The sequence below is a fragment of the Furipterus horrens genome, unplaced genomic scaffold, assembly GCF_987537825.1.
Source record: "Furipterus horrens unplaced genomic scaffold, mFurHor1.1.pri manual_scaffold_12, whole genome shotgun sequence".
Classification (NCBI taxonomy): domain Eukaryota; kingdom Metazoa; phylum Chordata; class Mammalia; order Chiroptera; family Furipteridae; genus Furipterus; species Furipterus horrens.
Genome location: NW_028327182.1, coordinates 19981011 through 20008214, shown reverse-complemented (window position 1 = coordinate 20008214; position 27204 = coordinate 19981011). Strand labels below are relative to the sequence as shown.

General features: G+C 34.2%; 1 protein-coding gene across 4 annotated transcripts in view; it reads left to right on the top strand.

Moving 5' to 3' along the window:
- The window catches only part of UCHL3 (ubiquitin C-terminal hydrolase L3), a 48786-nt gene extending 28194 nt beyond the window's left edge, over positions 1-20592 (top strand). For 2 of the 4 annotated variants that reach the window (XM_090258071.1, XM_090258070.1), the window contains 4 exons: positions 9931-10122; positions 14293-14368; positions 19740-19798; positions 20375-20592. In XM_090258071.1, the coding sequence (XP_090114197.1) occupies positions 9931-10122; positions 14293-14368; positions 19740-19798; positions 20375-20458 (411 nt within the window). In that variant the 3' untranslated portion in view covers positions 20459-20592. The remainder of the gene's footprint in view (positions 1-9930; positions 10123-14292; positions 14369-19739; positions 19799-20374) is intronic. The other 2 variants (XM_090258073.1, XM_090258072.1) reach the window with 1 other exon arrangement.
- The last annotated feature ends 6612 nt before the right edge of the window (positions 20593-27204 follow it).

Genomic DNA, 27204 nt, shown 5'->3' with positions numbered 1-27204 from the left:
ATTAACCAACTATAGTCCTTTGGTAGTCATGTTATGTATATTTTGGAAAACAGTAATTATTTTAAGTATCTACCAGCTAATGATCCCTTTATGTTCATGAAAAATATGGTTATAATGATATTTTTCTACTTAACAGAATACCCATTTAAATGAGAAAATGTTTTGGGTATAAGCCTAAATCTGTTAAATTTAAATTTGCATTTTAGAATAATTTGGATTTAAGCACTTATAATAAACCTATCAAACATTTATTTCTTAATAGAGAAGTACTTTTAGGTCCCCCTTTTAAAAAGGTGTGTGTCATTTCATTTTAGCCGTTGCAACATTTCTAATTCTTTGATTATTATTAGATAGTTTAAAGAGTAATGTCTTCATTTTTTTTTTTTTTTTTTTTTATGCACACAGAGCCATGTACATTAACTGAAGGACAAGTAAATTGGCTTTTTAGGCAGACACTCTCCCCCTTACCTTTTTACTAAAGTTCAATTCATTTATTTTTAGCCTTTATGGCATTTCTGACTTTTTATTATTGAACAGTTTAAAGAGTTGTTGACTAACTTTTACATGTACCAAATGATATGCACATTAATGGTGAAGGAATAACAATTTTACCTTTTAGAACCTGAGTATTTTTTGTTTTGGAATTATAAGTTTTAAAACTGGAAAGATTTGAACAGTGTGTGGGGAATCCAGATAGATATAGTAATAGATATGCCTCTGTGAGTCAGTAAATTAGTTGATTATTGGTGGTTTTGTGTGTAATGAAAATTCTGAAAGTGGAGCTCATGGGTACTGCCTCTGGCTTTGACAGTTCCTAATTATATGGTTTGTGGCAGGTCATCTAAATCTGTGTTTCTTTAAAAACAATAACAACAACACTGTCATGCTACTTACAGACTCTATCCACATAGCTCACTTTCTCTCTCTTTTTCATTCTGACAGGATGTAAGTCAGAATCAGAATGCTTAAAAATCTCTTAAAATGAATGTATGTCCCTAATTCCTCCATGAAAAAAAAAAATATTACGTTTCTTAGAGTTTTTTTGTGAAGAGCAAAACATTTAATCTTCTTTTGAAATTCCTAGGGTCTCTGAAAAGCCTCTTTTAGGTTTTTCTGATCTATAATGAAGAGATAGGTTTATATTATGTGTAAAGTGGTATGTGTGAGCCATAATATACTGTTTGTAATACTCAATAAGCAGGTTCACTGTTAATGTCCGGGCAAACATTGATGTTATTAATAATTTTAATGAAATATATATTTTTTAGCAAACCTGGGTTTCTTTACTAGAATTGAAAAACTGAGGAACTGAGTTCTTCATTCAGACACTCTAGAACAGTGATTCTCAACCTTCCTAATGCTGTGACCCTTTAATACGGTTCCTTATGTTGTGGTGACCCCCAACCATAAAATTATTTTTGTTGCTACTTCATAATTGTAATTTTGCTACTGTTATGAATCATAATGTAAATATCTGATATGCAGTATGTATTTTCATTGTTACAAATTGAACATAATTAAAGCATAGTGATTAATCACAAAAACAATATGTAATTTTATGTGTGTTTCCCGATTGTCTTAGGCGAACCCTGTGAAAGGGTTGTTCAACCCCCAAAGGGGTCGTGACCCACAGGTTGAGAACCGCTGCTCTAGAAAGTGAACTTTTTATTATGACTCTTCTAGACTTCCAGTCAAGATGGAGGCATAGGTAGACACGCTTTTCCTCCTCATGCCGCCATAGAAAGAATTACAACCAGATCTCAAAAACAAATAACCAGAACGATGGATCTAGTGTTATACACTAGAAACTGGTGGGAACCTGATGCTTTTATTTATAGTCATAGGCCCTTTTTTATAGCTGTGCCACTTTAGGGCAATTTAGACAGCAGAAAATGTGGTACAAGTCTCACGGCCTCTTATCTCCTAAGAGTAGAATACCACAAAGTGCCTACATATGCTGTGAAAAAAACTCATGATTTCAGGTACACATATGCCTGCACAAACTGTGAGGACAGGAGATATGGCTCTCCTATTTATGGTAGTTTACCAAGAGCCTCATATAATACATGATACACACAGATGTTCAGTAAATGCTGGAGATGAAGATGGAATTGCTTAAATATCATCAAAAAATAAATTAAGAAATAAAGACTTTGTCACAAACAGAAACTGAGAGAATTCATGATCAGCTTACTAGCACTACAACTCGTATCTATACAAAGAATGGAGATCACTGAAACAACTTAAGGTATATATAAAATAAATTTTCTTCTTTTTAAAATTGTTCAAGAAATATTTTGACTATCTAAAAAATAGTAACCATATACAGTAAATTTATAGTATATGTAAAAATAAAATGTATGACAATAGCACAAAGGGTGGGAGGAATAAATTGGGATGATACTACTATAACATTCTTACACTACAGATGAAGTGGTATAATATTATTTGAAGATACATTGTGACTAAAGACATAAATTCCTGGGCAATTACTAAACAAGGTAAAAAGGAGTATAAAGGATAAGACAGTAGTACAGATAAAATGCAATCATAAAAATAACCAAAAAAGGCAGAAAAGGAACAAAACACCTGGAGGAGATAGCAGACTTGCAAAATATGATAGATTTTATTAAACCATATTAAAAATTAAATGAAATTAATAAAATGTAAATTGTCTAAATGTAAACACACAAACTGAGGGAATGGTGATCACATTGATAAAAAGCAAGACTCAATTACATGCTGAATACAAGAAAGTCACAGAAAGATTAAAATGAAAAGAATGGTGGGTGGGGGAGAGAAATTAGGGGAAAAGGGGACAACTGTAATTGAAAAACCAAAATAAATAAATAAATAAATAAAGGCGAAGGTACAAATAAGACAACAAACACTTAAAAAAAAAAAAAAGAATGGGGTTAATTCTTTCTATCCATGAATACAGTATATGCTTCTACTTATTTGTATCTTCTTCAGTTCCTTTCTTCAGGGTCTTACAATTTTCTAAGTACAGGTCTTTTGCATTCTTAGTTAAATTTATTTCTGGATACTTTTTAAAAAAGTAATTGTAAGTAGGATTGTTTTCTTAGTTTGCCTTTCTGATAGTTTATTTATTTAAATTATTTATTTGTTTGTTTATTTATTTATTTTTAGAGATAGGGGAAAGGAGAAAGAGAGGGAGAGAAACATCGCTGTGTGGTTGCCACTCACTTGCGCCCCCAACTGGGGACACGACATGCAACCTAATAATGTGTCCTGACTGGGAATCGAACCAGCGACACTTGGTTCGCAGGCTGACGCTCAATCCACTGAACCACACCAGCCAGGAGCCAATAGTTTATTATGTGTGTATAAATATGCGACTGATTTTTAGATATTTATTGTATAACCTGCTACTTTACTGAATTTATCAGTTCTAGTAGTTTTTTGGTGGAATCTTTGGGGTTATCTGTGTACAGTGTCATGTCATCTGCAAATAATAATAGTTTTACTTCTTCTTTTCCAAGTTGAATGCCTTTTATATCTTCTCTGATTGCTATGGCTAGAACTTCCAGTACTTTGTTGAATAAGAGTGGTGAAAGCAAACATCCCTGTCCTGTTCCTCATCATAAGGGAAATGCTTTTAGTTTTTGACCATTGAATATCATGTTCGCTGTGGGTTTGTCATATATGTCCTTTATTATGTTGAGGTATGTTCCCTCTTTTCTCACTTTGCTGACAGTTTTTATCATAAATGGGTGCTAGATTTTATCGAATGTTTTTTCTGCATCTATCTATATGATTACATGGTTTTTATCCTTCCATTTTGTTTATGTGGTATATTATGTTCATTGATTTGTGAATATCATACTAACCATGCATCTTTTGAAAAAAATCCTGCTTGATCATGGGGTATGACCTTTTTAATGTATTGCAGAATCCAGTTTGCTAATATTTTGTTGAGGATTTTAGCATCTGTGTTCAGCAGGGTTATTGGCCTATTAAAATGTCTATACTACCCAAAGCAATCTATAGATTCAATGCAAGTCCTGTCAAGATACCAGCAGCGTATTTAATAGAACTAGAACAAATATTCCGAAACTTTACATGGAGCCACAAAAGACCTCGAATAGCCACAGCAACCTTGAGAAGGAAGAACAAAGTTGGAGGACTCATGCTATCTGAGATCAAACTATACTACAAGACCATAGTAATCCAAACAGCATGGTACTAGCATAAAAACAAACATATAGATAAATGGAACAGAATAGAGATCCCAGAAATAAACCTGTGCCTTTATATTCAATTAATATTTGACAAAGGAGGCAAAAACATACAATGGGGTAAAGATAGTCTGTTCAACAAATGGTGTTGGCAAAATTGGACAGATATGTGCAAAAAAAAAAAAATGAAACTAGGCCACCTTCTTACACCATACAGAAGAATTGACTCAAAATGGAGTAAAGACTTAAATGTTAGACTCAAAACCATAAAAATCCTAGAAGAAAATATAGGCAGTAAAATCTTGGACATTTCTTGTAGTAGTATTTTTTTCTGATATATCACATTGGGGAACAGAAACAAAAATAAATAAATGGGACTACATCAAACTGAGAAGATTTTGCACAGCAAAGGAAACCATCAACAAAATGAAAAGACAACTCACAGAATGGGAGAACATATTTGCCAATGATACATCTGATAAGGGGTTAATATCCAGAATTTATAAGGAACTTATAAAACTCAACACCAAAAAATAAACAGTTTAATCAAGAAGTGGAAAAAGGATCTGAATAGACACTTCCCTAAAGAAGACAAACAGATGGCCAATAGACATATGAAAGGATGCTCAATGTCACTAATAATCAGGGAAATGCAAATTAAAACTACAGTGAGATATCACCTCACATTGGTCAGAATGGCTATCATCAACAAATCAACAAACAGCAAGTATTGGCAAGGATGTGGAGGAAAGAGAACCCTCGTGCACTGTTGGTGGGAATGCAGACTGGTGTAGCCACCATGGAAAGCAGTATGGAGTTACCTCCAAAACTTTAAAATGGAAGTGCCTTATGACCCAGCAATTCCACTTCTTGGAATATATCCGAAAAAAACCTGGAACACTAATTCCAAAGAATATATGCACACTATGTTCATCGCATTATTTACGACAGGCAAGATTTGTAAGCAGTCCTAGTGCCCATGGTGAGTGGATTGAAAGCTGTGGTACATTTATGCAATGGACTACTAAAGAAAGAAATCTTATGCCCTGGCCAGGTGGCTCAGTTGCCTGAAGATCATCCTGTGCACCAAATTTTGTGGGTTTGATCCCTGGTCAGGACACATACATAGGTTGTGAGTTTGATCCCTGGTTGGGGTGCATAGGGGAGGCAACTGATCAGTGCTTCTCTCTCTCCCTGTCTCCCTCTCTCACTTCCCCCCTCATTCTCCTCCTACCTATTCTTCTCCCCCTTCCTCTCTCTATAAAATCAATAGAAACATCCTTGGGTGAGGATTTAAAAAAAAAAGTGGGGAAGCTTACCTTTTGGGACAGCATGGATGGACTAGACAGTAATATGCTAAGTGAAAAAGCCAGAGAAAGAAAAGTACCATATGATTTCATTTGTATGTTGAACCTAATGAACAAAATAAATGAACAAAGTGGAGACAGATTCTTGGATACAAAGAATAGAATCACAACTGTCAGAGGGGAGGAGGTTGGGGGCTGGGTGAGAAGGATGAAGGGATTAGGCAAAGAATAAAGGAAAGACTTACAGACACAGACAACAGTAACGTGACTGCCAGAAGAAGGGGGGTGGGCGGAGGTAGAAGATGGTAAAGGGGGTAAATGATGATGGAAGAATACTTGAACTTGGGGTGGTAAGCACAATACAAAATACAGATGATATATTGTAGAATTGTATACCTGAAACCTATATTAATTTTATGAACCAATGTCACCCCAAAAATTCAATAAAATTAATTTAAAAATAAAATTAAAATAATGGGGAAAGATGAATAACGTAAACACAAATAAAAAAGCTGGAATAACTATATTAACATTAGATGACATAGACTTCAGAACAAGGACTGTTACCAGTGAGAAAGAAGGACATTACATAAGGATAAGTAGATCAGTTTACCAAGAAGACATGACATACGTATAATAAAGTTTGTGTATACAGCTAAAAATAGAGCTTCTATATATGAGGCAAACACTTATAAAACTGAAGGGAGAAATAGAAAAATCCACAATTACAGTTGGAGATTTCAACACTCATCTTAGTAATTGGGAGAATAAATAAACACAGAAAATTGTAAGAACATCCAAAACCTGAACAGCATTATCAAACAACTTGGCACTATTAACATTTATGGAAGAATTCATTCAACAACAACTAATTATTCTTTTCAGGTGCACATGGAATGTTTGCCAAGATAAGGTCATAATTTGGATCAGAAAATAAACTTTAACAAATTTTTAAAAAATTTAAACCATACAAAGAATGTTTTCTAACCATAATGAATTAAATCAGAAGTCAGTAACAGAAGAAAAAAACCTGGACATCCCCAAATATTTCAGAATTAAACAACACACTTCTAAGTAGCTCATGGATCAAAGAAGAAGTTACAAAGGAAATTAGAAAACATTTTGAGTTAGTGGAAAATTTTAAAAATAAATTGAAAAATATTCAGGTTGTAGTTAAAGCAGAGATTAGAGAAAGTGGAAAATACTTATAGTAGAAAAGAAAAAAGGCTTTAAGTCATGATCTAAGTTTTTAACCGCAAGGTAGTAAAAGAAGATAAACCCAAAGCAAGCAGAAGGAAGAAATAATAAAAGTGAAAATCAATGAACTTTGTTATTTTACTAGAGGTTCTAACCAATGTAGTAAGGCAAGAAAAAGAAGTAAAGGTCATATGTGTTAGAAAGGAAGAAAAAAAAATGTCTTCATTCATAGAGAACATGATTTTTTTTTTCCAGAGAAAACTGGTTATTAGAAAATGGGTGAAGGAAACTCTGTTAATGTCATAAAAGACAAAGACTGTTGGATATGTTCTCTGTTAAAGGATAATAAAGAAACGTGACAAGTAAATTCAACATCTGTTCCTAGATTAACTCCTGAGAAAAAATGCTACAAAGGCCATGAATAGATCAATTAAGAAAATTAAAATATGGATGGAAGATTAGACAAAAGTATTTTATCTATATAAAATTACCAAGGTGATAAAATATTCTATCAATATAAAATTACAAAGGAGGTAACTACTTTTATGTAGTAGAGTTCTCTTAGTCTTAGGAAATAATTAAATATTTAGCGTAAGGGGCCATGATATATAAAACTTGCCCTCAAATAGTTCAGGAAAAATATAATGTAGAGAGTGAGGAAGAGAGAGAAAAGTTTAAGCAAGATGATAAAGCAAATTAGGGTAAAATGTCATAGGCAAACGTATTTCCTCTACTATTGTTGTCTTTGTAACTCCTTGTAAACTTGAAATTATTTTTCTGTAAGTTTTTACATGGTTCTTGAAAAATGGCAAAAGAATAGGGTCATCATACCTGAAGTTGGAAATTGCTTTCTCACAGTAAACAAGAGTGACAGATGAGGCAATGTCTGCTTCTAGAAAGAGAGCAGGTCTGCTTACTGCTTTCTGTAAAACATTTATTCCCCAGACTCAGAGTTCCTCTCCTGCAGTGCGGCCCGGCCCGCTGCGTGTGCAGCCGTCCACCCAGGCCCTCTGCGCCTACTTCGTGGGTCATGCTGCTTACTGTGCTATGAATCACGTCCTTTCTCCCCGATCTAGGAGTCTCCTGTCTTCTGCCAGCACCATGACAAAGTAACAGGCTTTCTAGATTGAAAGGGTAAAATCAAATCCCAGACCTGATAGTCTGGTCCCCTGAGCCTGTCCTGTTTGTTGCTGTTTTCTGTATTTTCTCACTCTGATTCTGTGCGGGGAAAGCCTTTCCCATTTCACCTGACCAAACCTTACACATTCTTTGAGTGCACACCTTCAGTTCTATTTCTGGCTTAGAAATGTCTCCCTCTCCGGATTCCTAGAAAATTTTTTGTTTTCTGCACTCCTCATTAGCCTCCTCTCCCTCCTTCTCTTTCTTTACTTCATTTGTTTTCTTCCTTAACCATTTTCCTTATTCTCTCCCCCCTTCGTTCCTTTCTCTTTCTTTTATTTAAACATAATCAGGATGAATATGAAAATTTTCTGTTTAGACTGTATCTGTGAGAACAGACATTTACGTATACACCTTTGTTCCCATGTAGAGACAAGCATAGGACTCACTCATATTTCTGATCAACTGATTCTTATTATGGAGCAGATGAAGTGCTCACAAACGTGTTATTTAAACCCTCATCACAATGATAGCGTTATTTTACCTATCGTCACAAGCATAGCTTTATGTATTGTTTACATAGATCAAAAGTACTAAGGATAATAGAATTTTTGGACTTGAACAAGTCTAAGAAATCATTCAGAGAAAACCTTTTCATTTTCCTAAAAGAGAATAGGTCATAGTTAATGAAATCCATTATTACTAAGCAAGGACTTACTGCTTCTTCTGTTCTTTTTTTAAATTTATTTTATATATTTATTTATTTTTTATTTTTAGAGAGATGTGAAAGGAGAAAGAGAGGGAGAGAAACATCACTGTGTGGTTGCCTCTCACTCGCGCCCCCAACTGGGGACCCGACGTGCAACCTAGTCATGTGCCCTGACTGGGAATCGAACCAGCGACACTTGGCTCGCAGGCCGACGCTCAAACCACTGAGCCACAGCAGCCAGGGCTGCTTCTTCTGTTCTTATTGTTTGTTCTCATTATGGATATAAATGGTTGTAATTTTTTCATACTGCTTTAAGTTAATTTTTAAATTTCATGTACTGGTGTTATTTGTTGGAGGTGACAATTATAAACTTATCATTTGGATTACCATAAATGAATTAGTTGTTTTAAGCATGTTTATTTCCTGGAAAAAAGTTGGATCAGATTAATCTTTTGTGGTACAATAGTGTATGAAAGGGTGACTCAAAATACCTAATTTTAAGGATTACCATTCCTCATTAGTATCTGGTCTGATAAATTCATATTAAAATCTTTCTCTTGGCCACTTACGCTGTACACCATAGTGACTGAAATAGTTGGATTCTCAACCAGATTTCCTGTGTTTGAATCCCAGCCATACCTTGAACTAGTAGTGTGCCCTTATACATTTTAACTTCTACACTCCCATCATTTGTAAAATGGGAATAATTATAGTGCCTGTCTCATGGGCTACTGGGAGACTGAATAAACTGATACATGTTAAATGCTTAAAAGAATGACTGGCACAAAATTAGTGATACATATTTTAACTAATACTGTTGTTTATTTTTACAAAGCCTAATAGGCCATGATTGTTTCCATTTAACTTGTCATCCCAAGTAAAAGGATAGTTTATGCAAGTCATCAGCTGAAGATGGGTTTATTTCTCTTCTCTTTATATATTATTTAAAATGTTGGTCCCCCCACCTTGGTGCTTATTCTAAGAAATTCTTTTTACCACTGCTTATCACCATACAGTTTCCTTCTACACATCATTCTTAGTTTGTTTTGTATGTTACATGTTTTATGTGTATTATTCCTTTTTAAAAAAATAATTTTATATAATAATTCCATTTTAGTGGCTTTTACATAATTCCATGAGTCTGTGCTTTGCAAATGAGGATATATAAATATTTTAGATGTGCACTTACAAAAGTTATGGCATATAACCTAATACCTTGGTTATATATTTCCACTTTACCCACTTTTAACCAATATTCATTTACGGTCTTTTTCTAGATTATGGTTGATTAAAAGTACTAAACCATATAAATACAAGTATGACCATACGTTGCTTTTAAGAAAAAATGATCTCCCAGTAACGTGGTCTAAGTAAAATGTTCTCTTTTTTAATTATGTAGTCCTCCTCGCCATCCTCATCACAGCCTCATTGTAGCCACTGCAGAACGAAGGCCTCATCATTGTGTCACCATGCATCCCTGCCCTGGGTCAAACGTAGCCATGTAGACCCTGCAAAGGCTACCAGTCCATCTCTCCGTCTTCGTCGCTGGCGACCCTTCTTACGCCTACCATCTTTGGGTCTCCATTCTGTTGTAAGTGTAGTCAATCTTCCATCTCTTCTTCCATGCAAAGGGTAGTCCATTTTTTTCCTTTAACTTCTTCAGTCTTCAGGGTGCTTTTCTCTTGGTTCATTCAACCATTTTCTCCCCCGTTAAGATTGCAAGCATACCTTCATGCTTTGCAGTCGAGCTTGACTTGCACCAGTGCCTTGGTGAACATCCATCTTTCCACTGCATATCCTGCCAACATAAGAATGCCTGCCTTTTGATGAGTACTGATCGACATTCATGATAATGTTTAAGTTCCTATCAGTTGTTAAAGTGACTGTGTATTCTCTTACCCTTCATCTTTCCAATTTCATTTAGTTGACTCAGGTCAACAAATGCTATGTACCTTCTGAGTTCTTTCCCATCTTTTACTGTTTATTTTAGTTTTTTTCATGTTTCTGAACATGACTTGAGTCCTTTGTCATGCTCTGGGGTGCTTTACTTACTCTATCCTTAATCTAATTCTTCATGGTGTAGGGTGTTTCATCTAAGCTATTTTATTCCCTGAGGTGGCTCAGGTACTTGGTTTAATCTTGATCCAATCTTCCCTGCCTATTCAGTTTCTAAACATCTTTCCAAGTAGGAGGTGAAGATTTTTTCCCTTGTCAACTGATAAAGGCTTCCCACAAATTTTATGATTTCTCCTTAGGTAGAGAATGTTAGCAAAATATTAAAGAATATATATGTTCTTGTAATCTTGCTAATTTTCTTAAATATTTAGGTTAATGATGAAATTCTAATAATTTTTATAATTGAAATAAACTGCAGGATTCAGCAGCTATAACTCTTGTCTTCCTGATGTCTGAGACTTATTAGTGGCAATGACTGTGTATTTGTAGAGCCTACCTATTTTATCTGAAAGATTTGGTGAGCCATACATTTATAAGATACTTGGCACTTCTAAAAATCATCATGATTTTCAGAGCCAGAGGAAGTCTGATTACAAATACACTTTAATGCAAAAAAAAAAAAAAAAAAGTTGATGTCAAACATTCTTTCCTCCCCTTATTTACTCTTCTAGAGCTATACTCAAATTATGAAGTGGAGTCTTGGCACTTCCTTAAACATCTGCTTCCACCAAATATGAATATGGCCATCAAAAAAAACTTTCAATTGTGCTGAGTGTCAACAAACTGGTGTCTCTCTATTTCATTATCCTCATTGGGTCACAATGTGCGTTCCTCATTTTTATTCATTTATCATTTGGTATTTGTTGCTTCCCTGCTGTGCCACTTTGTACAGTAAGAGATATAAGGTAAATTAAGTGATCAGAGTAAAACTCTTAATTTTGTAAATTCTGACTTGGGCACAGTTGAGTCTAAATATGTATAAATTCCTTTGTACTTAATATATTCTAAGTATAAATGGACATGTCATAAAATTGTTTTTTTTTTCAGGTTTCTAGGTTTTTATGTAATATTTACCTTTACTCCATATTAATTCCGTTGCTTTATAGCTCCGTAAATGTTCATAGTCTAGTGGTTAAGAACATGGATTCTAGAGCAACATGGCCTGGGTTTGGACCCAAATTCTATGACTTACAAGCTTTATGATCTGGGGCATGTTACTTACTACTTCGGTGCCCCAGTTTTTTGAGACTAAAATGGGTATAATTATATTTTCTACCTTGTGGGGTTTATATGACAGTTAATTGGTCACTTAGGACAGTGCCTGGTATATGCTGTACAATTATAAATTAAATTTGAACTATACTTTTTTAAAATTTGAAATTTCTATTTAGTATTTAGCCTCTATTTAATATGTTATATTTTTATTTCTTTGAGATAAGTATTTTATTCTAAATTAGGGAACTTTATAAAAAATAATATATATAAATGTAAGCAAAAATGATCAAATCTATAGCTTCTGGTTTTTGCCTTTTGTTTAGTTATTGGTCATTTTTTGAAATGAAAATCTTATTGGAATTTGTTTTTTATGTATTTATGTTTTGGGGTTGAATAATTTTTAAGCAATGGATAATTACAGGTTTTTAAGCAATGGGTAATTGCGCATTTCAGATTTCCAGAATAATTAAAGTAGATCAAAGGAAAAGGCTCATAATAGGTACTGGCATACAATTTTGAGTCACTAGATTTAGTAACTTCTTACATTTGTGATAATGTAGTGTTAATATTGTTAGTAATACAGAATGTTTAGTAACACTTAACAGTTTATAAAGTACTTTAATGCAATTTCATTTAAACCTCAAAACATAAGAAAACCAGTGCTCACAGGGATTGGGTACATATTCAGGTCTCTTGACTCCAGTTATACTACTTTTATCTCTAGCACAGTTGTATTATATTTACTGACAAAATATGAAAAATGGAAGCTATAAGATATATGAGATATATAATAGATGGTGTTAAAATAATTTTAAAAATTTGAAAACATAACTTAAAAGATTTAAAATAATTGATATCTTGCTGGAGAATTGTGTCTTATAATGAGAAAACAAGACCCTTTCCTAGTTGGATAAATACTTCTCTCTCGCATTTTTTAATATAATTGAATTTATAGTGTGTAGAATGGCCTAGGTTTAGCCTTGAAAAATTTGATTCTCTTTTGGTCATTGGTAAAATGAAGGTATTGGACTGAGTGATCACTAACATATTTGATTCTCTGACCTGGAAAGTAAGAGAACTCATTATCACCATCTTTAATGATTTGAAGAAATGCCATGCTCAGGAGCTATTAGACTTTTAAAAAATGATGGAAAACACTGGGAAATGTATTTTAGCCTCAGTATGAGATATAACTAACAAAACCGTCAAAGATGGACTGGCTTGTCTCAAAACCTAGTGACAGTTCCCTGTTGCTGGAGGGGCTATTGGAGGTGTAGGGACTGTGATAGGGGAGTCTAATAACAGTAAAACCAGGCAACTTTGATTCCTACCAACTGCAGAACGCTTTAGTTATATATTGAAATTAGCAACAGCTAGTTTGCCACCTTTTTCTTTTTTTGGTGGTTCTCTCATTTATAAACTTGAGGGAAATAATTTCTGAAGAATAAAGTGAGATTACATGAGTCAATATATCTCTAAATGTTTTAAAAGCTTTGAGTAGATCCATGATAATTATGTTTCTTCCGTACCTTTCAATTTATGCATCTGAAAACACTATGTTACAACTTCTTAAAATTTTATAATTACTAAAGGGTGAAAAAAGTATGCATTTTAGAGTTAAGGTACTATTGTGTTACAGGATGTTAAGGAAGATGAGATGTAATTTGATCTATGCCTCTTTAAAACTGTTGCCTCTAAAATTTGTACTTGCATTTGACTGATTGTATTGCATTTCAAACCATTTAGATTTGATATATATTGTGTTAACTGTGTAGTTACTGTGTATTATAGACAGTGTCAGTGCAATGAATCATCTATTGACTTTGCATAAGTTAGTTGAGTGTTTAACAAATTTAGCAGGTATTCCTCATGCAAATTGAATTGGTGAACTATAAAAACCTTCATATAGTTTTACTTAAATAGTTTACTAAGAAAGCAAGAGAAAAATTACAGGTTACAGTTAATTGTATTTTATTTTGTTTTCATTCTTATTTCCACCTTTAATCTGTCGGGTTATTTCCCTGCATCTATTTACTTTTTAATAAAAGGTTCATTTTAAACCTTTTGAATGAATGTAGGATGGATAAAGATACTTATTTTACTCTAAAGATGAGATTCTCAAGGTCAAGTCATTAAGGGGAGAATTCCCTTTTTTGATGTCTTAAGACTTGAAAAGTTATTTTTAACTCTGTTTATACCATTATTAAATTTTAAAAGATTTTCTTTTTTCAAATTTCAAAAATTAGACAAATCATTTCATGTATTCATTTCATTCAGCAAGTCTACATTGTACACCTGCTATATACCAGGCATTGTGCTAAGCACTGGGGCTCTGAAGGCGAACGAAACTTTAGGGTTTTAGGTTGTTGAGATTAAGAAAGATGCTTGTAGTCAACATTTTTCTTATTGATGTGTGAGCATGTTGTTATAAATTAAACATATTTACTCGTCCACCATATCAAAGATTAAGCCTTGAATTATTTTGGATAAATGTTCTCTCATGTCATTTGATATTATTTGTATGTGCTTACATTTACTTGACTGATTTGTCTACTAACATATGTAATATGTATTTTTCCTCCTATTTCAGGCACCAAGTATAGATGAAAAAGTAGATCTTCATTTTATTGCATTAGTTCATGTAGATGGGCATCTCTATGAATTAGGTAAGAACTTCTAAAATTTATTCTGGGGAGAGAAATTGGAAATGGAAAAGTCTATATTTATGGTAAACAGGACTGTTGATATTTATTGTGTTTACTTAAATTAATTGAGGGCATAATGAAACAGTTTTTATTTAAGATGTTTTCTAGAAAAAAAATAAAAACTTTTTTGGTGTTCAAGCAACTTCAAGAATGTTTGCATACCACCTTTGAATTTTAGCAAAACAATAAAGTAAAAGTCATTATAGGAAACTCCTGTGAATCAATTCAGCAGTCTTTACTAAATTATTGAGATAGTTATTGTCAGCATCTTCATGAGCCATCTTGATCCTGAAAAATAGTGTAATATTCATGACTAGTTTTTGTATTTGGTAATGAGTATCACTAGTTTTTAGCCCTTTGTATTACTTCTGACTTTTAAAAAACTTTATAGGAGTCTGTTTTCTGGCAACAACTTCTTAAGGCATATGTCAAAGTACCCATGATTAATTACTTAGCATTTCGGCCTATAACTGCATTTAGTTTTTTAAAAATGTAACTATAGATAGACTATTTCAGGGACTATTTGGAGGTGATCCTCATACTTTTAATTGCTTCATTCAGAGAACTTCTTATGATTCCTTCATAACTGATATGTAGTAAGTACTACAGTACTCATGAGTCCTTCTTGTCCTCCATGAGACCTGCTTGAGTTAAAAAAAGGCTAAATAAACAAAAAAGTGAAGTCTTTTTCATTATTAACTTGCCATTTTTATTTTCCTTAACTTAAAGACAGAGAGTTTTTTAAATAAAAATTTTTTTAAAATTACAGTTTGCATTCAACACATTTCTTTTCTATTAGTTTCAGGTGTACAGCACAGCAGATAGACATTCAGTTAGGTTAAGGACAAAGAGTTTTGAAAGGACTCAGAGTGTGACTATAAATGTTGTCCATAAAATTTAGATGGATTTTATATGTTTGGAATATGGCAACAAAATCATACACTTTATTAAAAATAAATGGTTTTATTAAAGGGGACAAAGAAATATCACAATATTTATAAAAATGTATACATTGATGATAGAATGATTTGAGTAGGAATCAAAGTAAAATGAAATGAAATTGTTATGGGAGTATATAACACATCTGCTGAGCATATTGGAAGATAATGCTTTGCCAATTCAGTCTATAAAATTAAGAGAGGATGTAATAGTGATTGGGGATTCAGTTATGTGACTGATTGCTAGAAAATTTGTTCCACTCTGACTTTTGAATGATAAAGAATAATTAGTAGCAATGGAAATAAAGAGAGTGCTGAGACTTACCAGACACATTCTGTTGACTTCAAGGAAGTAGATGTAGGAAAGGCCAGATAAACCATAAATTTGACCCATAACCAGAAACTAAAAAGTAATGGCGACTTTCAGGCTGAGAGACTTACTAGTATGAGAACGAACAATAACATTGAATAGATACTTAGAAAAAAAAATCTCTTATCATTTCAATGGGAAGCAGAGTTGTCTAAAATACTCAGTTTGACTGGTTAGCTAGCAGTAGAGGAAAGACATATATCAAGGGTAAGCTTTTGTAGCATGCCAAGATCAACACAAAAGGACTTTAAAATTGATTTGAAGTAAGAAATCAGAAAGGAAAGAACTGCTGAAATCTTGTTTGGTTTAGTTGTTCGTTAGCAAGAATAATGAATTGTATGACTGTTAGCGAATTAGAGCCCTTTGGGGGTTGCAGTCTTTAAATGAGTTTAAAGAACTTCATAGTTCCAAAGAACAGTCATAATCTTTGAGATGCTAGAGAGAGCAAGGATAAGTACAAGACAAATGAAGACTGGCAGTTCCAAGGGAAATTGACAGTAACCCTGATGTGGATTCCTAATAATTTCAAAAGGAATGTTGAGCAAGAGGAGTACTGAGTTAGTATATAGAAAATTACAGATAATATGATACTATGTACAGTATAGAGAATTCAAAGATTCCACCAAAAAACTATTAAAACTGATAAATTAATTCAGTAAAGTAGCAGGATACAAAAATAATATTCAAAATTGGTTGCATTTTTAAAAAAGATTTTATTTATTTATTTTTAGAGCGAGGGGAAGGGAAGGAGAAAGAGAGGGAGAGAAATATCAATGTGTGGTTGCCTCATGCATGTCCCCATTTGGGGACCTGGCCTGCAATCCAGGCATGTGCCCTGACTGGGAATCAAACCGATGACCCTTTGGTTCCCAGGGCTGGTTGCATTTTTAAAGACCAATAACAAACTATCAGAAAGAAAAATTAAGTAAACAATCCCATTTACAATTGCATCAAAAAGAATTCAATGCCTAGGAATAATTTTAACCAAGGAGGTAAAAGAATTGTACTCAGAAAATTATAAGACATTGTAGAAAGAAGTGGAAGAAGATAAAAGTAAATGAAAGTATGTATGGTGCTCATACATAGGAAGAATTAACATTGTTAAAATGTCTATACAACCCAAAGCAATCTATAGATTCAGTGCAATGCCTATCAAAATACCAATGGTATTTTCCACAGAATTTATATGGAACCACAGAAGACCCTGAATAGCCATAGTGAAGTTGGAGGAATCATGCTAACTGATAGCAAACTATATACAAGGCTGTAACAATCAAAGCAGTGTGGTACAGGTCTAAAAACAGATACATATATCAATAGAACATAGCACCCCAAAATAAACCCATGCCTATATGTTCAGTTAATCTATATAACAAAGGAGGCAAGAATACACAATGGGGTAAAGGCAGTCTCTTTAATAAATGGTATTGGGAAAGCTGGATAGATACATGTAAAAAAAAAAAAAAACTACAGTAGACCACTTTTTTCACCAATACAAAAATAAACTCAAAATTGATTAAAGACTTGAATATAAGACCTGAAAGCATACAACTCCTAGAAGAAAACATAGGCAGTAAACTTTTCAACATTGCTCTTAGTAATGTTTTCTCTTTTGGAAATATCTCATCAGGCAAGGGAAACAAAAGAAAAAATAAAATGGAGCTACATCAAACTAAAAAGTTACTGCACAACAAAGGACAACATCAACAAAATGAAAAGACAACCAGATGGAAGATATTCTCCAAGGATACATCCACTAAGGGGTTACTATCCAAAATATATAAAGAACCTTTACAATTCAAAACACAAAAACCCAAACAAGCCAATTAAAAAATGGGCAGAGGACCTGCATACCTCATCAAAGAGGGCATACAGATGGCCAACAGACAAGTGAAAAGTGGTCAGTGTCGCTAACCATCAGAGGAATACAAATTAAAGCCACAGTGAGGTATCATCTCACACCTGTCAGATTGGCCATCATCAATAAATCAACAAACAAGTGCTGGTGAGGATGTAGAGAAAAGGGAACCCTCATGTACTATTGGTGGGATTGTAAATTGGTGCAGCTACTATGGAAAACAGTATAGAAGTTCCTCAGAAAATTAAAAAACAGGACTACCTTATGAACCAGCAATTCCACTTCTGAGTATTTATTCTAAGAAATCCAAAATACTAATTTGAAAAGATATATGCATCTTTATGTTCATTGCAGCATTATTTACAATAGCCAGGATATGGAAGCAACCTAATTATTCATCAACATACAATTGAATAAAGAAGATGTAGCTCTGGTTGGGTAACGCAGCTCGTTGGAGCTTTGTTCCATGCTGCAACAGGCTGCGGATTGATTCCCAGTCAGGACACATACGTAGGTTGTGGGTTTGATCACCGGGAGGCAGCCAATACATATTTCTCACGTCCATGTTTCTCTCTTAAAAAATCAATAAACATATCCTCGGGTGAGGATTATGAACAAACAAACAAAATGAATAAGAACGATGTGGTATACAGTGAAATATTATGTGGCCATAAAAAAGAATGAAATGTTATCATTTGCAACAACACGGATGGACCTAGAGGGTATTATCCTAAGTTAAGTAAGTCACACAGAGAAAGACAGATACCATATGATTTTACTTATATGTAGAATCTAAAAAAAACAAAATAAATGAACAAATCAGAAACAGACTCATACTTACAGAGAACAAACTGATGGTTGCCATATGGGCGGGTCATTGGCTGGGTGAAAAAGGTGAAAGGATTAGGAAGTATGAATTAGCAGTTACAAAATAGTCATGAGGAAAATACAGCACAGGGAATGGAGTCAATAATATTGTAATAACTATGTGTGGTGCCAGGTGGGCACTGGAAATATCAGGGGAACCCTTGGTAAAGTATGTGATTGTCTAGCCACTAGCTGTATACCTGATACTAATATAATGTTGAATGTCAACTGTAATTGAAAAATATTAAAATAATTTTAAGAAAAGATTAAATCAAAAAGAAAAAAGAAAATAGTGACTAAGAGAATAGCATTTGGTTTCTTAAAAAAAATTAAGTAACCTTATTTTTTGGTTTGTTTGGTTAATTTTCACTTGGATTTTTCTTTAAATGTAATATCTGTTAGTCCAAGTCTATCACTATGTATACATGTTGACTCAAAAATTTTTATTATCTTCAGAAGCCTTGGAGTTATAGGAGGGATTGTGTTTTACGGATTGTATTTGAAGTGACACTTATAAAATATCTGAGATTATAAATTTGGATATACAGGGTGGGGCAAAAGTAAGTTTACAGTTGTGAATATGTGAAACAGTTTATTCTTGTATTATTATTTATTAATTATTGTAATATTTTCCATATGAACAACTGTACATCTTCTTTTGTCCCACCCTGTATAGAGTATCAGTTACCTTTGGGTAGCATGAATTTATGTAATTCTGGATTTCTTTTTTGCAGTATTGAAAGAAATGCTAGTTTGTTTAAGGTGATTATAATTATGGTTAATTATTTTTGATTGTCAGTAAAGTAATCCTAGTTTACTTAGATTATTGCCCTATACTACTGCCTTGGTGGTACACGATCAGTGGTAGTAGTACATAAACCTGTGGTGGCTCCCTTTCATTGATGTAAACATGTCAGTCTTCCTTAGAAGTTTTCTACTTTCACTTTAAAATGAAGAAACAATGTTTTCATATTTTTGAGAGTAAAAACTGGGACTGTAACTTTAAAAGGAACTAGCTTACTAATTTTGCATATTCTTTTTAGGAAATTAAAGCCAATATGTATTTCTAATAAATTCTGTTTATGAAGATAATTTAGGCTTTCAGACATTGAAGCAAGGTTCTAGTAACTTTTAATGTTAAAAAATATTCATAGGTAACACATTTAAAATATTTGTTTTAGTATATATTATTTTAAATAGCATTTAACTTTTGCCTCATTGTGAGAAGAAAGTGGAAGTTGAAGGAAAGTATATTATCCTGTACAAATAACTAAACATTCAGCTGTCTATTTTTCACAGATGGACGGAAACCATTTCCAATTAACCACGGGAAAACTAGTGATGAAACATTATTAGAGGTAACAGTAAAACTTGTTGGCCCACTTTAAATGCCATTAATGTTCTTACTGTTTTTGAGACATCTTTAAAGCTCACTTGTATAACATTTTATCTGTATTTGTATACTTCCTTGTCCTTGCTCTCTTGAAAAAAAATCCAAAAATTTGAACTAGTGTTAATCTATATAGCAAGTATCAAATTTGAAAAAGGCAAGAATACTTTTGAAAGAGTTCCACATCGTATCCTGCATTTCATTAAATCCAAGGTACTATCATTTGTATCTTGTTCCTGATTTTAGAAATTTTTAAATTTATGACCAAGTTGTGTGGCTTAGAATCAATGAAATATGTAATTGTCAGGTTAAAAATTTCTTAAAAGCCTTTTAAGAATGAATACTTACTCTATCTCATACTTTCGTACTAAGCTAATTAGTCCACCGACTGTTGTTCTTCTCGTGTGCTCTAAGTCATTTTTGATTTGGAGAAAGAAGTCTGTAGTGTAGCTTTAGTATGAATTAGGAAAATATGAAACACTTAGCATTTGTAAGTAAAACACATATCTATGAACTCAAAAATTACACATTTTCCCCCCTATAGGATGCCATAGAAGTTTGCAAGAAGTTTATGGAACGTGACCCTGATGAATTGAGATTCAATGCGATTGCTCTTTCTGCAGCATAGTTTGTCAGTAATGGAAACACCAGATACTGTATTATTTGCAACAAAAATTCAATTTCTGCTGCCATACTGTAACACAACAATTTTGATATTTTCATTAACTTGACTGATTAAACTTTATGTGAATTAAACTTTGACTTAATCTGTGGTTTTTATTACTTTTGTTCCAGATTAAAACTCTATTTCTTGTCTTTCTTTCTTGTGAAAGACTTACCTTGTTTTATGACTAGCAATAGCTTTCTTATTCTCTTTAAAATTCATAGTATATTTTGTATGGTGACACAGGCACCATTCCATCTGCATAGTATGTATATATATCATATATGGTAACATTTATTTATCTGACATTTGTTGAGCATCTACTTATAGGGAGTTGGACACTGTTCTAGGTGCTGGAGTTACTACAGCTGTGAATACTATTGATAAGTTCTATAATCTTGGGGCTTATGTTTTTGTGATAAGAGACAGATAAACACCTGAATAAGATACATGTCAACAGTAGATGCCACACAGAGAATTAAAGTCGGATTTGTGTTAGTGACTGAGTGTATACTTCATATTTTGTGGTCAGGAAAGTCTTCTGTGAGGAGGTGACTTTGAAGTTGAGCTCTGAATAGCAAGAAGTAGCCAGCCATAGAAACGTGGTGGGGAAGAGTAGAGGGAATACTTAATGCAGAGTCCCTAAGTGGGACTCTCACTGTGTTGTAAGACCAGAGAGAAGATTCATGTGGTCAGAGTATAGAAAGTAATGGAGACAGTAGTAAAAGGTGAGGTCAGAGAAGGAGGGGCTCGTGATACAGGAATACAGGAAAAGCATTTGGATTTATTTCAGCCGTGATAGTAAACCTTTGGAGGGTTTTAAGTGAGAGAGTGACCTGATTTGATTTCTAGTTTTCGGAGATCACTGACTACTCCGTGGGTAATATATTGGGGAGGGAATAAGGGGAGATGTAGAGAGCCTACCCCATTGGTTCAGTGAGAGCTGGTGACACCACCGTCATGGTGTCCCCGTGTTTGTGTTCAAAGGGCAAGAGTAGTGATGCTGGCCATTCAGATATGCCAACGAGAATCCATACAGTGCTTCCTGTGAGTGAAAAGGTGAACATGTACGGGGAAAAGCATAGTATGTGTAGGGTTTGGTACTACCCACAGTTTCAGGTATCCACCGGGGTCTTGGAAATATGCTTCATGGATAAGGGGAAAATAATGTAGTAGTCGTTTAGATAGAGGCCTGTGGGATGTATGTTGAGGAAGGAAGGGCTTCAGTTGAGTCTTAAAGTATAGGTAGTGGAACGGTGGCCGGGTATTTATAGAGCTGGGTCAAAACTTAGGGTTGCTGTGATGGCAATGTCCCATATCTTTTGGGGAAGAAAGAGTATTGGTTACACAAGTGTATACATTTAAGAATACACATTGAATTGTTCATTTAAAATCCGATAAGTGTAAGTGTATATACAAGATTCACTGAGTTAATGTAGATTCTTGAGGCAGTAACATGAGCTAAGTGGTATTTTAGGAACAGTAATAGGGCAGTGGCTTGCAGAACGGATTAGATCTTTGTTATTCAAAGGATGGTTACTTCAGTATTACTTGGGAACCTGTTAGAAATGAAGAATCTCAGACCCCACCTTAGACCCACTAAATCAGACCTGCATTTTCAATAAGATTCCAGAGTGAATCACATGCATATGAAGTTTGGGATTATAATGAGGAGGTCACTTTGGAAGTGATTTAAGTTTACCACCTTTCTGTGTTTCTGTGGTGAGGAGGGCTTGAATGAAGTGATGGAGGGCACGAGGGATGAAGAAATTTCTGAAACAATTTAGTAAATTATGTAGCTGATGCTTTTGTCATGCCAATTAACAACCTAGTACTTTATCCTCTTGTTACATTGTTTGCATTTTGTATTTATATCTATCTTGTATATTATCTTAACTATTTAAAATATTTCTATGCAGTTTTCTGCCTGTTGCCCTACTGATTTTCTCTTACTATTTCATTTCTTAATAGGTCCTTAATGGCAGCTCTAAAGAATTTACATAGTTTCTCAATGTTTAATATGAGTAATACTAAGTTGGCAAGATGAGTTTGAGATTAAATACCTTTTGAAAACATTGGGTTGAAGTTAATTTTAAAAAATGCAAATATATTGGGTGGGGCAATTGTAGAACTCAGAATTAAAAAAAATTATTCTGTGTATTATGAATATCATTTCTAAACATTTTATGGAGCAACATTTAGAATGAGCATTCTTTTCTACATACTTTAGGGTAACAGTTCTTTGTGGAACATACAATTAAAAATTTTTCTTTAGCTTCTCCTTTTTCAGGTTGTATCTAAAATTTTAGCCCTCCAACTCTTATTTCCTACAATACCAAGTTTAGTCACTTCCTTAAAACTTAGCTCTTATGGACTAAGAGATTAATTTTGTTTGGAAACTTGTAGAGAGACACTAAGTAATCAAGTTGTGGGTCATATCTGTATATTGCTGTTAATGACCATAATATATTTTGGGAAATGGAACTTAAATGAGAACTGAAACTTTTTAAGTATTTTTGCTTGCTGGACTTTTGGAAATTGACTAAACATCACCTTTTACCAGATGTAGAGGTTTGCTTTAAATTATTGAAACAGAGGAGCATTTAAGAACACCACAATATTTAACCTTTAATGTTTTCTATATTCATTTGTGACTAAAACAGAAGTTATCTGTATTCTATGGCAAATCAAACTCTAATGTCTTAAATGGAAATCATCGTTAATTCTGCATAAAAAACTTTTTTAAAAACTGATTTATTTGTGTACAGTGCTTATTAGGTAAGCTTTATAAGTGGGTTGTATATAACATACAACCTGCTTATTTCATTCAATAAGAACACAGTTTAAGAGAGATTTTGTCTAATAAAATAGCTTTCAAAACAAAGCATCTATAAGCTTAAGATTCCTATATTGGTGCTTGTAAGAAAATTGTAGAGCGGCATAGTTTCATCGCTTTTTAAACTTCTATTTATAGAAATTATTTCTTTTAGGGAAAGCTTACATATATGTATACACATACATTTATACACACATGCAAACACATTTGCATGTGTGTGCACTACCCAGGAACTAACGTGTGCATGTATGTGTACCTATGTATTTATGTGCATGTGTATGTATATACACACATGCTTTCACACATTCATACTTTGAATAGGCAAATAACTTTGGTCCATATTTTCTGTGTATTATTTATATCCTTGACTGAAGTTCAAGTAAAACCACTTTGAAGAATATAATCATTTAAAATCATTCTTAGAACTAATTTAGAAGGCTTTGTACACACATAAAGTTTAATAATTAATGTGTTAGCTTATATATTTTGTGGTAAGATCTTAAAATGAAGTCACTTGTGCTCTCAACAAAATTACAGCTAAAAACCAGTGTAGAATATACTGAGTTTTTCAGATGGTAGGAATTAAGTTTTACCATTCAGTTTGTTGCTTCTGATTTTGAATTTTTAACCTCTTAAGTGCGTAAACTATCATGTAGGAGAATCAGTGTCATGAAGGACATTTATGTTATGGGTGCCAGTGGCGTCAGCTGCTCAGAGCAATCCACCATGCCTTAGTTTCTTGTTATGTTCTTTCTTGTTTTGCTTTTGAATAAAAGTTACCCGAAATCTTTCTCTGAACTCCTTTGTTTAGGATAGTGATTCTGAGCCTGTCTGTTGCTTCCGCCGACTGGATACGTGAGAGCCCTCAGTATGACATTTCCACAGTCCACACCTAGATGTTTTATGGGCAGTTATGTAGACAACAGAGGCTGTATATTGCGAGCGCTGCCTTATTGTCTAATTGGTAAGGTGGTTGGTAATCTCTGGTTTAGAGGCATTAGGTTTACATAACTTGTACTTAAAGCTATTTTGCAAAATGGATTATTTAAAATAATTAAAAATGCTTAGAAATATATAGTAAAACTTTTAAATCTATAAGACAGATATGAGTATAATTGAATAACTTAAAAATCCATGTGATCAAGAATAAATTCCAAATGATATGAATGATACCTTTGATTATTTGTGCCCTTTATTAACATATAAACAAAGTTGGTATTTATGTTCAATAGTATATCCTTTAAGATTTCTGTGTCTTACAGATGTCCTGTGAGGACAAGATGCAAATCAGTTGCTTGAGGCTTTGTTTGTTTCCTAAACATGAAAGACTAGAAGCACATGCATGCAAAGGTTGTAAATTAGACTATTCTTAAAGAATGTTGTAAAACCTGTCTGATGGTAAGTTGCATTGCTTCCTGAGAGTTTACCTGTGGCAGATGACAAAAGACTGCATTTGAGCTTTCTTTTAGGAATAAGCAGTAGAAAGTTACTTTATTTTGCTGAGAATACTAAATATTTGAATCCAGAAGTTCCTCCTTTCTACCACCAGTATAGAAGTGTACACATGGATAATGGTGTACAGAGTTAAAGTTTAGTAGTTAATGTTTTTAGCTTATAAGATTCAATGGTAAGATCTTAAAGTGAAGTCATTTATGCTCTCAACAAAATTATAATACAACTAAAAACCGAGTGCAAAATATATATTGTTCACATTTTTTACCTTTGAGACCAAAGCATGGTATTTCATGGTCTGGGTATAATTTCAAAGATGCGTTCTTTTAATTAGTTGATTTCCTTTATAGACAAAATGGAAATACCTTAAATATTTCTTCATTTTTATATGATAAAAACAACAGCTCTTATAGCCATATTCTGGTATGGCTTGGAATGGCTTCATATTCAGGTACATATGAAGTATTGAAGATAAGAGCACAACAGTAGTGATTTGACTTTAAGAGCTGTAGGGAAAACAGTTTAGGGGCAAAATAAAGAGAACATTTACAGCCAGTTCCCCACCTGTCTTACCTTGCTCTTTTCTGTTTTCATTAGACAAGAGCATGTACCTCAATTGCAAGTATTCCAGTGAAGTCTCAGTTTTTCAGGTCTGGTAGCTGTCTCTTGTTTCTTTACTGGGCTTGGGATACCTAGAGAAGATGATATATTTAGCTAAGTAAGTAAAACAGGAGAGAAATGCTTAGGCATCTTTATTCATATCCCTCTACTGTTAATTCTATAGTTGATAGCTGTGTGGATATGAGGGATTTGTTGAACAACTAACCTGGTTTTACAGTGGAATCCAGATGCTGTAAAACTTTTTGGTCTCAGGAGCCTCAAAACATTCTTAAAAACTACTGAAGAGACCAGAAACTTTTATAGGCATTTTATCTGTTGATCTGTTGTAGAGATTTAAAACAAATTTTGAAAATATTTATTGAGTCATGTAAAAACTAAGCACCTCCTATGACATCAGTAATAGTTTTATAAAAATAACTTAGAAATTAAAAGAGTAGCATTATTTTATGTTTTTACAAAATTCTTTAATATCTGACTTATGGAAGATAGCTGGATTCTCCTGTCTCATAATCAACAAAAAGTGCTTACTGAAATTGGCAACTTAGGGAGTCAGTGGTGATGTATGTCAAAACAATTTTGGAGATAGTCCTTTGAAGACCAGGGCCATGTCTCTTCCATATTTTATTTTCAGAGTCTCATGCAGTGTTTAGCTTATAATAGGACCAGATGATATTCCATAGGTGATTATACGGCACTGGGTGGAGGTGTGAACAGGCGAGAAGATACAGATTCCACGAGTACAGACACCACCTTCAAGGTATGTGATTGAGAAAAGGAGAGAAGTGAGATCCTAGCTGGGTGGGGGGTAGGATCAGCAGAGGGCTTTAAAAGAGCACTCCAACGTGAGAAATGAAAAACCTGCAGAGAAAAATGGGAGACCAATGGGAAAGAAATGGGACGACTGAGGAACCTAAGGTAGGGGTAAGATGCGCATCATCTAGCAGAGCATTTCAAACTTGAATGAGCAAATGAGATCGCAGATCTTGTTAAAATGCAGCTTCTGAGTCAGCCATTTGGCGTGGGGCCCGAGATTGTGTGTTTTAACAAGCACCAGGCTGTTGGTCAGAGTGTTATGGTGGAAACTGGGTTCTTGTGGTGACATAGGAAGAAGAATTTACTGAGATCCACATGGGAGGATGTGGCTGTGTGGTCTGGCTTATTGATGACGTACAGTTAAGGGGGTGCCCCTCCTGACTTCCCAGTGTCCCATCTCTGTCTCACCATGGGAAAAAAAATCCAATCTTGTCGTCAGTAGGACCAAGGTGAAGACCACTGCTCAGAGTTCATGCTCCATGTTAAAGTCCAGTCCAGTCCAGTCCAGTCCAGTCCAGTGTCCAGGTAGCTTAATGTGTGTTTCCAGCTGTCGTCCATTGCTGTGCTGCAGTATTCAGGCTTCCTCCTGGAGGCCATGGGCCACTTGGCTGCTAAGGCCACGTGGCTATGGAGACAAGAGGTGTGTGCACCATGTGTGTGTGGGTCACCAAAAGGAGAAAGAGAGAGCGCGCGAGCCAGGGAGCGTGCTTCTTTGTTCCCCTGGGGTTATAACCAGGAGCTCGGTTTGGAATGGACCAGGTGCTTTCTCAAAGTGACCAATCAACTTCCCAAGTTTTTGCGGACATCGGATGGGGTCCATCCCCCAGGTAGACTGACAGGCCTCTATGGTCCAGCACCACCCCCCTGTTCCCCATCACAATCTGGTACCAGAGCGGGGAAGGGAGTAGTGTTAATTCCCTTAGTGGAGCAGTGCTATGGTCCCCTAGAATGTGAAAAGCTGTGGCTTCCTGGTGAAGCAAACAGGCCT